We start from the raw sequence: 14,672 nt of genomic DNA, 5'->3' as shown, positions 1-14,672 counted from the left end.
AAAACGTTGTCATAGATAGCATGTCTTTAAGTGTACAGTATTTTTTGCCGTGGTAAAGTCATACATATCCCAAACCTCTTAGTTAATTATCATTACTTACATCACTTTATTTATTTCTTACTTATCATTTGTTCTTCATACACTACTGACACAAACTCGTGCCCGTTTCATCTTACGTTTTCGAAACGGGCTTTTTGTCTAGTAAGAAGTATAAAAGACAGCAGCAATAAAACATCAAGTCCAGACTTTTCCTGAGGTAGTACGCCTACCATGGGAGGATTATGAGGGAAAGTGCGTGTGCACATCTACAAGGGGGCAGGTTAGGGGTACATGTACAGTTAGGTCCATAAATATTTGGACAGAGACGTTTTTCTAATTTTGGTTCTGTACATTACCACAATGAATGTTAAATGAAACAACTCCGATGCAGTTGAAGTACAGACTTTCAGCTTTAGTTCAGTGGGGTGAACAAAACGATTGCATAAAAATGTGAGGCAACTAAAGCATTTTGTGAACACAATCCCTGCATTTCGGGGGCTCAAAAGTAATTTGACAAATTAAATAACTGGAAATCAAATGTTCATTTCTAACACTTGGTTGGCAATGACAGCCTGAAATCTTGAACTCCTGGACATCACCAGATGTTGGGTTTCCTCCTTTTTATTGCTCTGCCAGGCCGTCACTGCAGCGGCTTTCAGTTGCTGTTTGTTTGTGGGCCTTTCTGTCTGAAGTTTAGTCTTCAACAAGTGAAATGCCTGCTCAATTGGGTTAAGATCAGGTGACTGACTTGGCCATTCCAGAATTTCCACTTCTTTAACATGAAGAGTGCTGGGCTGAGAACACAACCCTGTGGCGTGCCTGTGTGCAAAACCAGTGTGGCTGATGTACAATCTCCAATTCTAACCACCTGAGGCTGTGAGAAAGTCCCTGATCCAGAGACACAACGATGTGGACAGACCCAGATTATAAAGCTTTTGTACCAGCTTGTCTGGGATTACGGTGGTAAACGCTGAACTAAAAAAATCGACGAACAGCATCCTAACATAAGTGCACAAAATACCAGACAATGTGTTGCTCAGCAGTCGTCTGTATTCCAAAAGAGCAAACAATAATAAAAAAAAAGCAGCTTTACTGGAGACATCTGTATTGGTTTTCCAAATGTTTGACAGGAACGGGTGTGACGTCACTCCCAGGTCCAACATCCCATCCCTGAGATAAAGGAATGCATGCATTATCTGATCCCGTTATTTAAAGAATGGCTTCTGGAACAGAGCACAACTCACAGTAAACAAGATAATGGACTGCTCTCGCTTCTGCAGTCATGTGAAGTACCGTGTTAGCCATTATGAATGTAGAGAAAAGCCAAGCAAAATGGCACCTTTTATTGGCTAACTAAAAATTACAATATGCAAGCTTTCGAGGCAACTCAGGCCCCTTCTTCAGGCGAGATGTAATCAAAAAGTTTACATCTTGCCTGAAATTGGGGCCTGAGTTGCCTCGATAGCTTGCATATTGTAATCTTTGTAGTTAGCCAATAAAAGGTGTCATTTTGCTTGGCTTTTCTCTGCAGTCATGTGACAATTTTTCCTTTTAAAAAGGAAAGAGTTTGGGGGGTGGGGGGGGGGGGGGGGGGGGGGGGGGGGGGTCACTGGGTCTGAGCTTTCCTCCCACCAGCAACAGACATACTCTCGGGATGACAGACTTGGCTTAATGGATGCGTTTGCACATGTGCGGTCGTGGGGGTCATTTCCCTTTAACTTTGGTTATTCTGCTCTTAGGTTTCCTTCTTGTCTGATTAAGCTTCGGTTACCTTTACAATGTTAGTTCACAAGGAGGACAAACACTGGAATAAAATATTTATGTTGAGGTTTGGAGGAGTTATGGGTAATGCAAACAAGTTGGACAATGTATACACCGCGGAACATTCAGGTGCGTGCAGCGACAAAGTGAACCGATGTGAAAGTTGGAGGAAGTAAATAAAATTTAAAAAGTTCCATAAATCCGCCGTTATATTTTTGCTTATTAAAAGAGAGTTTTATAGTAGTAGCGATAAGAGAATGCAATTCCATGTATTAGCAGGCCACATTAAATATTTGCTTTTTTTACGGCACATGACAATGGAGTTCAAAGTGGCGTACGGAGAGGCTCGTGGCAGCTCAGGGTCTTTCAAACATAACAGATTACAATTCAAGTGATGCGACAATGGCATCCACTGATGTCTGTTAGTGGTCCGGGGAGTCTAAGAAACCTGAACAACAATAAGTCACAAACATTTTTAAAAAGTATATTCAGAGCTGTATCCAATAATTAGCAACTGAAACAAATCTGTTAATACAAAAAACAACTAATATTACCCTATGAACGGAGAAATGGAACTACAATAAGTTCTCCCATTGAGTTATAAATAAGGAAAAGCTGGGAAAGGAGTGGAGGTCTTGTATAAACGGGAATATGAAGGGTACACAGCGGGTAGGAAGATCAGAGGCCCGTCACGAATGTTAGCATATATTACAAGACGGGCCCCCCCTGAGTGCCAGAGATCGGGGGCTAAAGCTACTCAAGCCTCCCACCTCCAGACACCATTTTTAAAACCCGTCCTTTGTATCATGGAGGACAGCTGCCCCTTTCCCAGGTTATTATTTGCTGTATATACTCATGTACAAGTCGGGTCTTGAAACCTGAAAAGATCATAAAATCAGACCCCGACTTCAAAAATGTGACTATTTATTTATTTATTTTTTTACATCTTCTTGCCTCCTCCAATCTCTCATCAGCTTCTCAGGTGCACCAAAAGTTTGTTGCAGCAGCACAGTTACCAGTTTTTTTTCGCCATTCCAACGACTTTTCATTTAAAATCAGCTTCATATTTTCCATCGTAGATGATGGATGCTCTTACGATAAAGGTGTACGAGGGTGTGAGATACCAAAAAAAAAAAAAAAAAAACACACACAAAACAGTGCAAACGTCGCTTCGGAATAGTTTGGGTATCACCGTGTGGTCACACAGGCATGAGAAAGAGAGAAACTGGGAAAGGAGTGGGGGTATTGTATAATGGGAATATGAAGGGTACACAGCAGGCAGGCAGGTGAGAGGCCCGCCACAACTGTTAGCATATATTATGAGGGGGGCCCGAGTGCCAGAGACCAGGGGCTCAGAGAGAGAGAGAGAGGGAGGGGTTATTAGCACACACTGATACAGCGCATTGCCACACCCACATACAAAAAAGGCCGTGTGCTCCATGGTTACTCCCTCAGGTGGGCGGGCGTTAGCATATCACAATCTCTTGGACCAATAGCAAGAGTTTTTCACATTTGACTTAGAATTTCTGGTATTTTATAATGTCGAACGTATATGTTAAAATCAAATCCCGACTTATCCCTGAGAATATACAGTACCTGTGGATTGAAAATGTTGATTCTTCACAATAATAATCTACAGATAATATTGTCTAATCAATTCAGTGTCACATGCTTATATAATTGCTTTTGCCTTCCATTTATTTCGAGAAGTGACTCTTTTCCTGTACTTTTATTAGTTAGCTTACCTAAAGCACCAGGGGCCTCATGTATAAACGGTGCGTACGCACAGAAATGTTGCGTACGAACCTTTCCACGCTCAAATCGCGATGTATAAAACCTAAACTTGGCGTAAAGCCACACACATTTCCACGGTAACTCATACCTTGGCGTACACAATTTCTCCGCTCGGTTTTGCAGACTGGCAGCACCCAGCGTCAAAGCAGTGCTACTGTTCCTGTGTGGTCACCCTTTCTTAGATCCACATCCACGGCGGCGGCTTTATCAAATACACTGAAATTAACCGCATATCGTTCATAAATTTAATGCATCCGATTGTAATTAACCTGTAACAATATAATGGTCCACAGAAAGGTCAAACTACTGTTCCTGTGTGCTCATCCTTTCTTTCTTAGCTCCACATTCCTGACGCGGCTTTATAAATGCACTGAAATTAACTGCATATTGTTTATTAGTGTAATGCATCTGATTGTAATTAACCTGCAGCAATATAATGGGCCAGGGAATAGCCATAGTATTCCAAATACCAGAACTGCTTTAGCGTTGTTACACTCACTGCATCTTCTTCTTCTTTCAGCTGCTCCCGTTAAGGGTTGCCACAGCGGATCATCTTTTTCCATATTACTCTCACTGCACCACTCAGAGTATTTATATCACTGTATCTGAGTGTGAATCACAGCAGCAGATGATCGGAAAGAGAATTATCGGTATACAGTTTCAAGTACACACTACCTCAACCACGGCAAAAAGCGTCAAAGCCTTTCCTGTACGGACTTCGCGTTTCAGAAACAGTTTCATCCCAAGAACTATAAATGCACTCAATCACCTCACTGTAAACTTACACTACAGTTATAATATTGCACAACCTGCGCTACTTTATAAAGCGCGTATGATGACAATATCATTTTTAAGATGAAATGCAGCAAAATATGTTGCTTATAGTATACAGATAAAACTTAAACAATCTGTATTGTTAATAATTAAACATGTGAGGACACGGTGCCGCAGCGATTAGCTAGTTCAAGGATAGCTCCTGCCTTGCGCTGTATTCTTGCTGGTGCTGACGCGACACTGGAAGGATAGACGAATAGAATAATTAAACATGTACTACGAAGATATTTCAATGTTCCTTAAAAGTTTTGAAGAATCGGCGTTCTAAGCTTACAAATGGCTTAACGTCTATTACAGAGCTGATTGTGTGGCGATTGGAGAAAGAAAAGTATTGACAGGAATTGGAGGTCAGTACGTTTGAAAGAGACAGTACTTCTGTAATAAATTATTTCATCAAAGGTCGCACATGGTGCAGCAAGCCTCTTGCGTGAGATATGAACAATCACTGCGCCACCGTGTTCCCATGTTTAATAACATGCTTTCATTCCTATCATCATGAAAATGATATCACGTATACATCTCAGTATTTTAATTATTCAGAGAGCTGTAATATCACAAATGTAATGCATTCTGTGTCCTGTCGGAGAAAGAGAAAGAACGGAAGCACGTAGTGATTCACACACATAGAGCACATAGAAGATCAAACACAGAACAAAGCATTTAACATGCTACTTGAGAAACTAGTAAAATAAACGTTTAAGATGAAGTTTCTGATGTTCTACTTTAATGGCAAAATAAACTACGTGATTAAAGTGGAAATTTCGAGATTAAAGTTGACATTTCCTGCTTTTTTCCCCACGGTGTGCCTATTTTTTTGTCTGTACCCTAATACGCTTTCATATGACACTCAGACGGTGGGCTACGACTCGCCTTTTCACAGCGACTTTGATATGTGATTTCTTTATTTCGGGCACTGTGCGACTTTGTGAATTTGATCTTTCGAGTTTTTCCGACACTCTGTCACTCGATCATCTTTCTTTTGTTGATTATACCACTGTTTAAACCAACAAATAGTACGTTTTTCCTTTGCCTCCACTTGGTATTCGCTGAAATTCTTATATTTTCCCCCGTTCTTTTCCCATTGTCTTTTCACAGAAGGCTATTTATATTGATTTGCATATTCAAAGAGGCGTAATTCTGGGAGGAGTTGGGGCGGGACAGAAGGCGCATGCACGTGCGTTTCTTTTTTCGCAAATCGGGATTTATGTAGTAGAAGAACGTGAAAGTATGCGTGCGCACAGATTCCTGCATCTGGATTTTTCTGTGCGTACGCACAATCCCGCTTTTGTGCTTACGCCATGTTATAGTGTGAGTTCTACGCACGGCCTTATACATGAGGCCCCAGGAGAGGGCACGGGTATGCCCATTCACTCTGCCCGGTGTACGACTCACACTGGGCCTCTGAGTGAAACATATAACAAGCAACTGCTCTTAGGGTCCAATTCAAAATGGTCAACTCATTCCTAGTTGAGGTGGCACCGAATGTTACCCCGCACCAAGATGGACGAGCTCGCAAATTCGCCAATGCTTGTCAGTGGGAGGTTTTGACATTTTAAAACTTTGTAGAGCATGCAATCTCATTTGAGGTATCTGAATGAGAAATGGAACTGTGTCGATCAATTTATTGGAAGATGAAGCGGGCCGGGTGGCACAGTGGGTATCACTGATGCCTCGCAGTAAGGAGACCTGGGTTCGCTTCCCGGATCCTCCCTGTGTGGAGTTTGCATGTTCTCTCCATGTCTGCATTGGTTTCTTCCCACAGTTCACAGACATGCAGTTTAGGTGCACTGGCGAATCTAAATTGTCCCCTAGTGTGTGCTTGGTGTGTGTGTGTGTGCCCTGCGGTTTGTTTCCTGCCTTGTGCCCTGTGTTGGCTGGGATTGGCTCCAGCAGACCCCCGTGACCCTGTGTTCGGATTCAGCGGGTTGGAAAATGGATGGGTAACCAATAAATGCATGCGAGGTAAAACACGTTTTTGAAATTCTCCAACTTAAACTTCAAAGCCTTCTGACATATCACCTGCGTACATATATTCAATCTATTCACCTTTCCGTTATTTCTCCCAGTAATAATTTCTCTTTGTTTGTGCTAATGCCATCTTTACTTTGTTTTGACACTGTCATTTTTTTCTGCTTTCATATTCTGTATCTTGCTCTGAATTTGTTTCGCACCTACCTTTTTTGGGGCCTTTTGAATTCCAGTTTTCATTATCTCTAACCTGACAAAGTCATTAAAACACGTGTCTCACGGACCTCATTTAAAAGATTCAGCATATTTGGACTCGAAAGATTCCAAATATTCTTTTTACAGAAGTTCTGAAATAAAAGTGAAACTAATGAAATAGCAATAATTCAACAACAAAAAAAAAAATCTTAAAAAAGTGTGTCCGGAAAACCAAACACGGGGGTTGGCGAGCAAAGCCCCCTAGTTATTTAATATTTATACACACACACACATACACGGAGATGAATAAGCACTTTATTAATGCTTTGTAAGTGTTATTCAGACCAAAAGAAGCCTTTATTAAAAGGTCTTATTACAGAAAGGGTAAGTGAGTAATAGGCACATCTGAAGTGTTAAGTGGCCATTCCATCTTAAATCAAGGTTTATGGAGTCCAATTACTTACTTAAACTAACGTCTGACATTGGAAATTTTAATTTAGGCTTTAAAACGCACACAAGTGTGAACGTACGCACCTCCTTATTAGGAACTCCCGCTTATCTGTTCAATTATCTAATCAGCCAATCGTGTGGCAGCAGCACAATGCATAAAATCCAGCACAAACCGGTCAGGAACGTCAGTTAATGATTAAATAATTGTAAAAGTGATTTCCAGAATTTCCAACCTGGTATGATAGGTTGGTACCAGGTGGGCTGGTTTGAGTGTTTTAGGAAGTGCTGGTCTCCTGGGATTCACACACAGCTGTCTGTAGAGTTTACTCAGGATGGTGCAGTGAGAAGTCAAGCAAAATGACCCCCTTTTATTGGCGAAATAAAAAGATTACAATATGCAAGCTTTTGAGGCAACTCAGGCCCCTTCTTCAGGCGAGATGTAATCTACTCAGGATGGTGCAAAAAAAAAAAACAACAAAACAAATCCAGTAAGTGGAGGTTCTGAGAACAGAAACGTCTGGTTCATGAGAGGGGGTCAAAGAAGAATGGCCAGAAAGGCTGTGGTGAGCACAAAAGCACAACAGGTTCAAATCTTGAGGTGGATGGGCTACAACAATAGAAGACCACCATGGAACACTGTGGGGTTTGGGGGCAGGGGGGGAATTGTAACCTAATCAGATGAATCTCAGTTTCTGCTGAGGCATGCAGACATTGGTGCCAACACCATGAATCTGCATTGTTTCAACAGTCCAGGCTGGCATTGGTGGTGTAATGGTGGCAGGGAGGGTGGAGACGCACTTTCTTGGCATCACGTGAATGTCACAACCTACCCGAGCATCGTTGCTGACCATGAGCATCCCCTTCAAGGCCACAATTTACCCACCTAAAAGGTGTATTACTGTACATGTTAGAAGTGACCATGTCACAAGCACACTGGTTGTTTCATGAGCATGACAAGGACTCCAGTTTTCTTCAGTAGTCTTCCCAGTCACCGGATTTGAACCTGATAGAACAGGAGAACGTGCAAACCTGCAGGAATTGTGCAATGCAATCACGTCAACATGGGCCAGAATCTTAAAGGAATCCATGCCACAAAGAACGGAGGTAGTTTTGAGGGAAAAAGGAGGAGGTCCGGCCCAGTAGTACTAGTATAGTGGTCCTAAGAATTTCATCAGCAAGTGTATACATACTTTCACAAGTAGTGTTCTGAACCTGGAAATGTTTCGGGAATTTTGTACTTTAGGATTGCAAATCTGTCCACTAGAGGGGGATATTACTGTCAAAACCCTGGCTAGTAAAAGGAGCCAACGGAATCAAAAGGTTATCACTGCACAAAAACACAAGAAGCTCCATGGAGAACAAATGGCAAAAAGGAGTGGCCTGAAATGGCAAGGCAATCCAAGGCACACAAATCCAAATCCAAAGCAAAGTCAACCAAATTAAAAAAAAAATAATAAAGGATCACAGTTTCAAAATTAAAAAAAAAAAAAAAATCCAGAAAATGACAAAAAGCCCCAAAACTCCCCACTCCATAGCACATTCGAGATGAACCACCGGTAGCTGTGGGAAACCCTCACCTTTCCAAGGGCTGATTGTTGTCCTTGGCAGTGATGGGCAGGTGGTCTGACCTCTCAGGGGACCACCCATAAAACAAAAGGCATCGATACACAGAAAGTCAAATACAAATAAATGAAATACAAACAAAAGAACCAAAAATGGAACAAAGATGACAAAGCAAACACCTGAACCTGGCTGAAATATAACCAGGAGCTTTCCAGTATGCATGCATTTATATATTATATTGAAAAAAAAAAAAAAAAAAAAGAATATATATATATATATTTTATATACACACACATATATAGGGTTGGCACCCTGCCTGGGATTGGTTCCTGCCTTGCGCCCTGTATTGGCTGGGATTGGCTACAGCAGACCCCCATGACATTGTGTTTGGATTCAGCAGGTTGGAAAATGGATGGATTGAGATATATATATATATATATATATATATATATATATATATATATATATATATATATATATATATATATATATATATATATATATATATATATATATACACACACACACACACACATATACACACACACTTCAAGGACACTATCAGGACATTGACAAGTTAAGCAATACCACTCCACACCAACAGAGGGCACAACTGCCAACACCTCCCATTTCATCCAGTGTCTTGAATATCAGCAGGAAGCCAACTGACATCCCTTACTTCACATCCATTAAGTTCAGAGAAGGGTCTGGCTGCTGACCTCCAAAATTCAGCCAATTAGATTGCAGGTTTATGTCCCTTGGTTTACTCGACAGTCAATGTTGGAGTCAGATAACTGAATCTGGCATAACTCACAGCACCACCACCAATATAACGTCAAGCAACAACCTCCTCAACAGAGCAGAGCTCTGGGGTCGGCAGCTGGACTGTATTGCAGGTTCGAGCCCATTCTAGGATGTCCACTTCATAACACAGCCAATGAAGAAGAGCAAACGTTTACTTTCGGACCCACAACTGAGGGTGCTGGACCTCCTGCTCACAGTCCTATTACGGTGCCGGATTGTGGGTGCAGTCATTTTTGACTGGAGTATCGCTTGCTTTCGTTTTCCGTGATTTAAAAAGGATTTCACTCAAGGGGTGCTCGGCTCTTTATCCTTCCCCAAATTTATTAATCTTACTATTTTATATACATATACACACACAAATGTACAGTACACACACTTGCAGGAAGTGTGGTGTATCGGTTAAGGTTTTGGACTTTAAACCCCCTAAGGTTGGGGATTCAAAATCCACTGCCGACAATATGTATGACCCTGAGCAGGTCACTTCACCTGCCTGCAGTCCAATTACATTAATAAAATAAAAATTGGAACCAATTGCAGCTCAAATGTAAGTCAGCTTAGAAAAAGGTGTGAAACAAATAGAAATAATATAATGTGTCTACACCATGGCCACATCACAAACAATGATTAAGCTTAGGCAGACAGTGTGGCACAGCAGTTAAGCCTTTAAAAAGTCAAATCCTGAGGCAGTGGGTTCAAATCCCACTTCTGACACCTGCCTGTGCTACAACGAAAAAAGGATTGGAAAAATTTGGTATCTCAAATGCTGTCACTGTGGATAAAGGTGTCAGCCAAATAAAAAGTATTATTATTAATCACACCCAGAGTACACATATATAAGTTATCCTAAAAGCCTTGTACCCAATGCTTGTGCAAACATGCATATTATTTATATTAAATAAATTTATGTATAAATAATCTACACAGAGATGCACACACACGATAGCTGAAACCTTGCACCCTATATTGCAGGGATAAGCCTCCAGCTTCACACATCAGGAAATGGATGGATGGATGGATAAGAATATCCAAATATATGAGCGTCTAATATGTAATTCCTGCTTTGTGGCCTGTGTTCCTGGGATAGGCTCCAGCTTCCCGAGACCCTCCACTGAATTAGCTCCGTTGTACAATGGATGGAATACATACGGACACGTACATAAACTGGCACACATACACAGATTAAAGACGTAAGGCATACGTTATGTTATATAAACCATTTACACCTATATCACACAAATTCCTAATTCCACATCATCAAGTATATACGCACATGCTTTGTGAACAGTTCAGCCATGAATATTCCGAAACTGGGTTCCCCCCCCCATGCAGAAGCGGACAGAATGCTTTAGGGTCCTCCCGATATTTCAACGCGCCGCTTACCGTGAATATGATGATCCTTTTACAGCCTTCCGACTTGTTTGATCGCCCTTTTGGACTTTCCCCTTGTCTGCTTTCTCCACCGGTTAAGGACATGTCCACCGAGTCCTCTGCTGCCGGATTCATTCCTCCTTTCTTACGATTTTCCATCTGCGGCTCACTGCGGGGTCCCCGACAGACACTCGAAAGCTTCGCCTTCTCCTTCTAGTTTCGGATTTGTAGGCAGGCTCTCCCGTCCTGTGTAACTTTCCTTATTTTTTCCCCCCCTTTCCACTCCCTCCTCCTCCTCCTCCGTCTGCTGGCGGCTGTAGGTAAACACAGCAGATGCGGGGTGGGCGTTCCTAGCGAGCTCTTGACTTGCCTGTGGAGCGCCCGGCTGCCCTTCTTTGGTCAGTTCAGTTCTGCTCACCTTGCTTTCTTATATAGCGCTCTTGCCGGGGCCGTTTGCAAGATGGTTTCAAAACTTTACTCCGGCAATATTTCGGGAAAGAATCAGTTAATTGAGAAATCTGCATGCTTTGTTTCACTTAATTTTTTTTTTTTTTTACGAGTTTGTAGAAGTTCACTATCTCCTGTCCATTTTTTTCTGGTAAGGGTCAGCGGTAGCGAAGCGCTCTCCCCCCTCATGTGTTGTTATGCATGTAATCCGTTTCGTTTGAAGTCCGTGCCAAATAAGGTGAATTTCCCTGACTTTGTAACAACAACAAAAACTAATTGAATAGCAGCGGGAGGGTGTGATCGGTAGATGGCTAAACTCCCAAAACGAATCCCAGCATGCAGTTAAAAGCGTCACGTGACGAAATGTAACCAGGTGACAGCAATGAGAAGTCACCCTAATTAAAAATATATCAATTTATCGGCAAGCCAGCTGCAAATCCAAACACCGATGTGGTGCCGCCTCCTTTCCCCCCAGCCAATCAGATCTTTAATGGGAGCCGCAGGAGAGAATCACCTGGCTGCCTTCTAATCGGTGAGCTCAGTCGATTAGACGCGACTCCTACAGGTGGTTGTCGCTATAAAAGCTGCAGGTATCCGGTTCTTTGAGGTCGAATTCAGTTTTATTGTCCCAATAGTGTCTATTAGCCAGCAAATTTTACAGGTGAAACGTTACCTTTTTGGGGGGGGGGACGGACGGACGCGGAGTAGTGGCTTTGTGGCTAAGGATCTGTGCTGGCATCCCGAAGGTTGCCGGTTCGAATCCTCGTCACTGCCAAAATAGATCCTACTCTGCTGGGCCCTTGAGCAAGACCCTTAACCTGTAATTGCTCCAGATGCACTTTACAATTGCTGACCCTGCACTCTGACCCCAAAGGGTATGCGAAAACTAACAAATTCCTAATACAAGAAATTGTACAAAAAAAAAAAAAGTAAGACACTATTCATGACTTAACCCCCCTTATGTCAAAATTCAACATATCCATTGATTAGCATCAGACTTTGCCATCATATGAATTTGTGACGGGACGGGGTTATAAAACTGATCATCGCCAGTGAAGAATTCACAACAAAATGCATGGGTGAGAAAGAAATTCACAGTGCGTGAGAGTCTTCACAAGCTCCTTAAACACACTGAGGGAGCCAGAATTGCGGATGGCGGGTGACGGCTTGTTCCATCAGACAGAAGATCCACATGAAAAGAATCTCAATTGACATTTGATGCCACCCAGAGGTGGGGACACCAGGTGCTTTTCATCATCACCAGACTTGAGTGGGTGAGAAGAAGAGTAGGACCTCACAAGTGCCATCATATACAGTGCATCCGGAAAGTATTCACAGCGCATCACTTTTTCCCCATTTTGTTATGTTACAGCCTTATTCCAAAATGGATTAAATTCATTTTTTTCCTCAGAATTCTACACACAACACCCCATAATGACAACGTGAAAAAAGTTTACTTGAGGTTTTTGCAAATTTATTAAAAATAACAAAACTGAGAAATCCCATGTCCATAAGTATTCACAGCCTTTGCTCAATACTTTGTTGATGCACCTTTGGCAGCAATTACAGCCTCAAGTCTTTTTGAATATGATGCCACAAGCTTGGCACACCTATCCTTGGCCAGTTTCGCCCATTCCTCTTTGCAGCACCTCTCAAGCTCCATCAGGTTGGATGGGAAGCGTCGGTGCACAGCCATTTTAAGATCTCTCCAGAGATGTTCAATCGGATTCAAGTCTGGGCTCTGGCTGGGCAACTCAAGGACATTCACAGAGTTGTCCTGAAGCCACTCCTTTGATATCTTGGCTGTGTGCTTAGGGTCGTTGTCCTGCTGAAAGATGAACCGTCGCCCCAGTCTGAGGTCAAGAGCGCTCTGGAGCAGGTTTTCATCCATGGTGTCTCTGTACATTGCTGCTGTCATCTTTCCCTTTATCCTGACTAGTCTCCCAGTCCCCACAGCATGATGCTGCCACCACCATACTTCACTGTAGGGATGGTATTGGCCTGGTGATGAGCGGTGCCTGGTTTCCTCCAAACGTGACGCCTGGCATTCACACCAAAGAGTTCAATCTTTGTCTCATCAGACCAGAGAATTTTCTTTCTCGTGGTCTGAGAGTCCTTCAGGTGCCTTTTGGCAAACTCTAGGCGGGCTGCCATGTGCCTTTTACTAAGGAGTGGCTTCCGTCTGGCCACTCTACCATACAGGCCTGATTGGTGGATTGCTGCAGAGATGGTTGTCCTTCTGGAAGGTTCTCCTCTCTCCACAGAGGACCTCTGGAGCTCTGACAGAGTGACCATCGGGTTCTTGGTCACCTCCCTGACTAAGGCCCTTCTCCCCCGATCGCTCAGTTTAGATGGCCGGCCAGCTCTAGGAAGAGTCCTGGTGGTTTCGAACTTCTTCCACTTATGGATGATGGAGGCCACTGTGCTGCATTGGGACCTTCAAAACAGCAGAAATTTTTCTGTAACCTTCCCCAGATTTGTGCATCGAGACAATCCTGTCTCGGAGGTCTACAGACAATTTCTTTGACTTCATGCTTGGTTTGTGCTCTGACATGAACTGTCAACTGTGGGACCTTCTATAGACAGGTGTGTGCCTTTCCAAATCAGGTCCAGTCAACTGAATTTACCACAGGTGGACTCCAATGAAGCTGCAGAAACATCTCAAGGATGATCAGGGGAAATAGGAGGCACCTGAGCTCAATTTTGAGCTTCATGGCAAAGGCTGTGAATACTTATGTACATGTGCTTTCTCAGTTTTTTTATTTTTAATAAATTTGCAAAAATCTCAAGTAAACTTTTTTCACTTTGTCATTATGGGGTGTTGTGTGTAGAATTCTGAGGAAAAAAATGAATTTAATCCATTTTGGAATAAGGCTGTAACATAACAAAATGTGGAAAAAGTGATGCGCTGGGAATACTTTCCGGATGCACTGTACATGTAGGTGATGATCTGTTGACTGATCTGTAGATAAGCATCAAGGATTTGATCTTAGCATTTTCAGATACAGGGAGCCAATCTAGTGAACTAAAAAGAAGAGTGACATGTGCCCGTATCAGATGGTTGAGCACCAGACGTGCCACTGCATTTTGAATCATCTGCAGTGGTTTGGTGACACATGCCAGTACTCCTGCCAGCAAGGAGCTGCAATAGTCCAGATGCAGGGCCGTCTTAATGTATGGGCACAATTGGCATTGGGGGCATGATATTTCTGATGCCTATGTACTGTTTGTTTCTGTTTTGCTATCAAAACAGGGGCCCCAGCACACTACTTTGCCCCCGGGGGCCTATGATGCTGGTAAGACGGCCCTGTCCAGATGTGACGAGACCAAAGCCTACACCAAGAGCTGAGCTCAATTACTCTGCAAGATATGCTCTGATCTTGGCGAATGCTGAAAAGAGTGAGTCTCCAAGACCGAGAGACCATTGTGACATGGGCAGTGAGTCACAT

At 42.7% G+C, this 14,672-nt stretch overlaps 1 protein-coding gene across 1 annotated transcript in view; it reads right to left on the bottom strand.

The window, feature by feature from the left end:
- LOC114666266 (ectonucleotide pyrophosphatase/phosphodiesterase family member 1-like) overlaps nt 1–11,216 on the bottom strand; it is a 122,939-nt gene extending 111,723 nt beyond the window's left edge. Inside the window, exon 1 of the mRNA XM_028821044.2 lies at nt 10,789–11,216. Coding sequence (XP_028676877.2) covers nt 10,789–10,935 — 147 coding nt within the window. The 5' untranslated portion in view covers nt 10,936–11,216. The remainder of the gene's footprint in view (nt 1–10,788) is intronic.
- Nucleotides 11,217–14,672: the final 3,456 nt, after the last annotated feature.

Source organism: Erpetoichthys calabaricus, chromosome 15 (genome assembly GCF_900747795.2).
Source record: "Erpetoichthys calabaricus chromosome 15, fErpCal1.3, whole genome shotgun sequence".
In the NCBI taxonomy this organism is placed as follows: Eukaryota; Metazoa; Chordata; class Cladistia; order Polypteriformes; family Polypteridae; genus Erpetoichthys; species Erpetoichthys calabaricus.
This window is presented reverse-complemented; position numbering and strand designations above follow the sequence as displayed.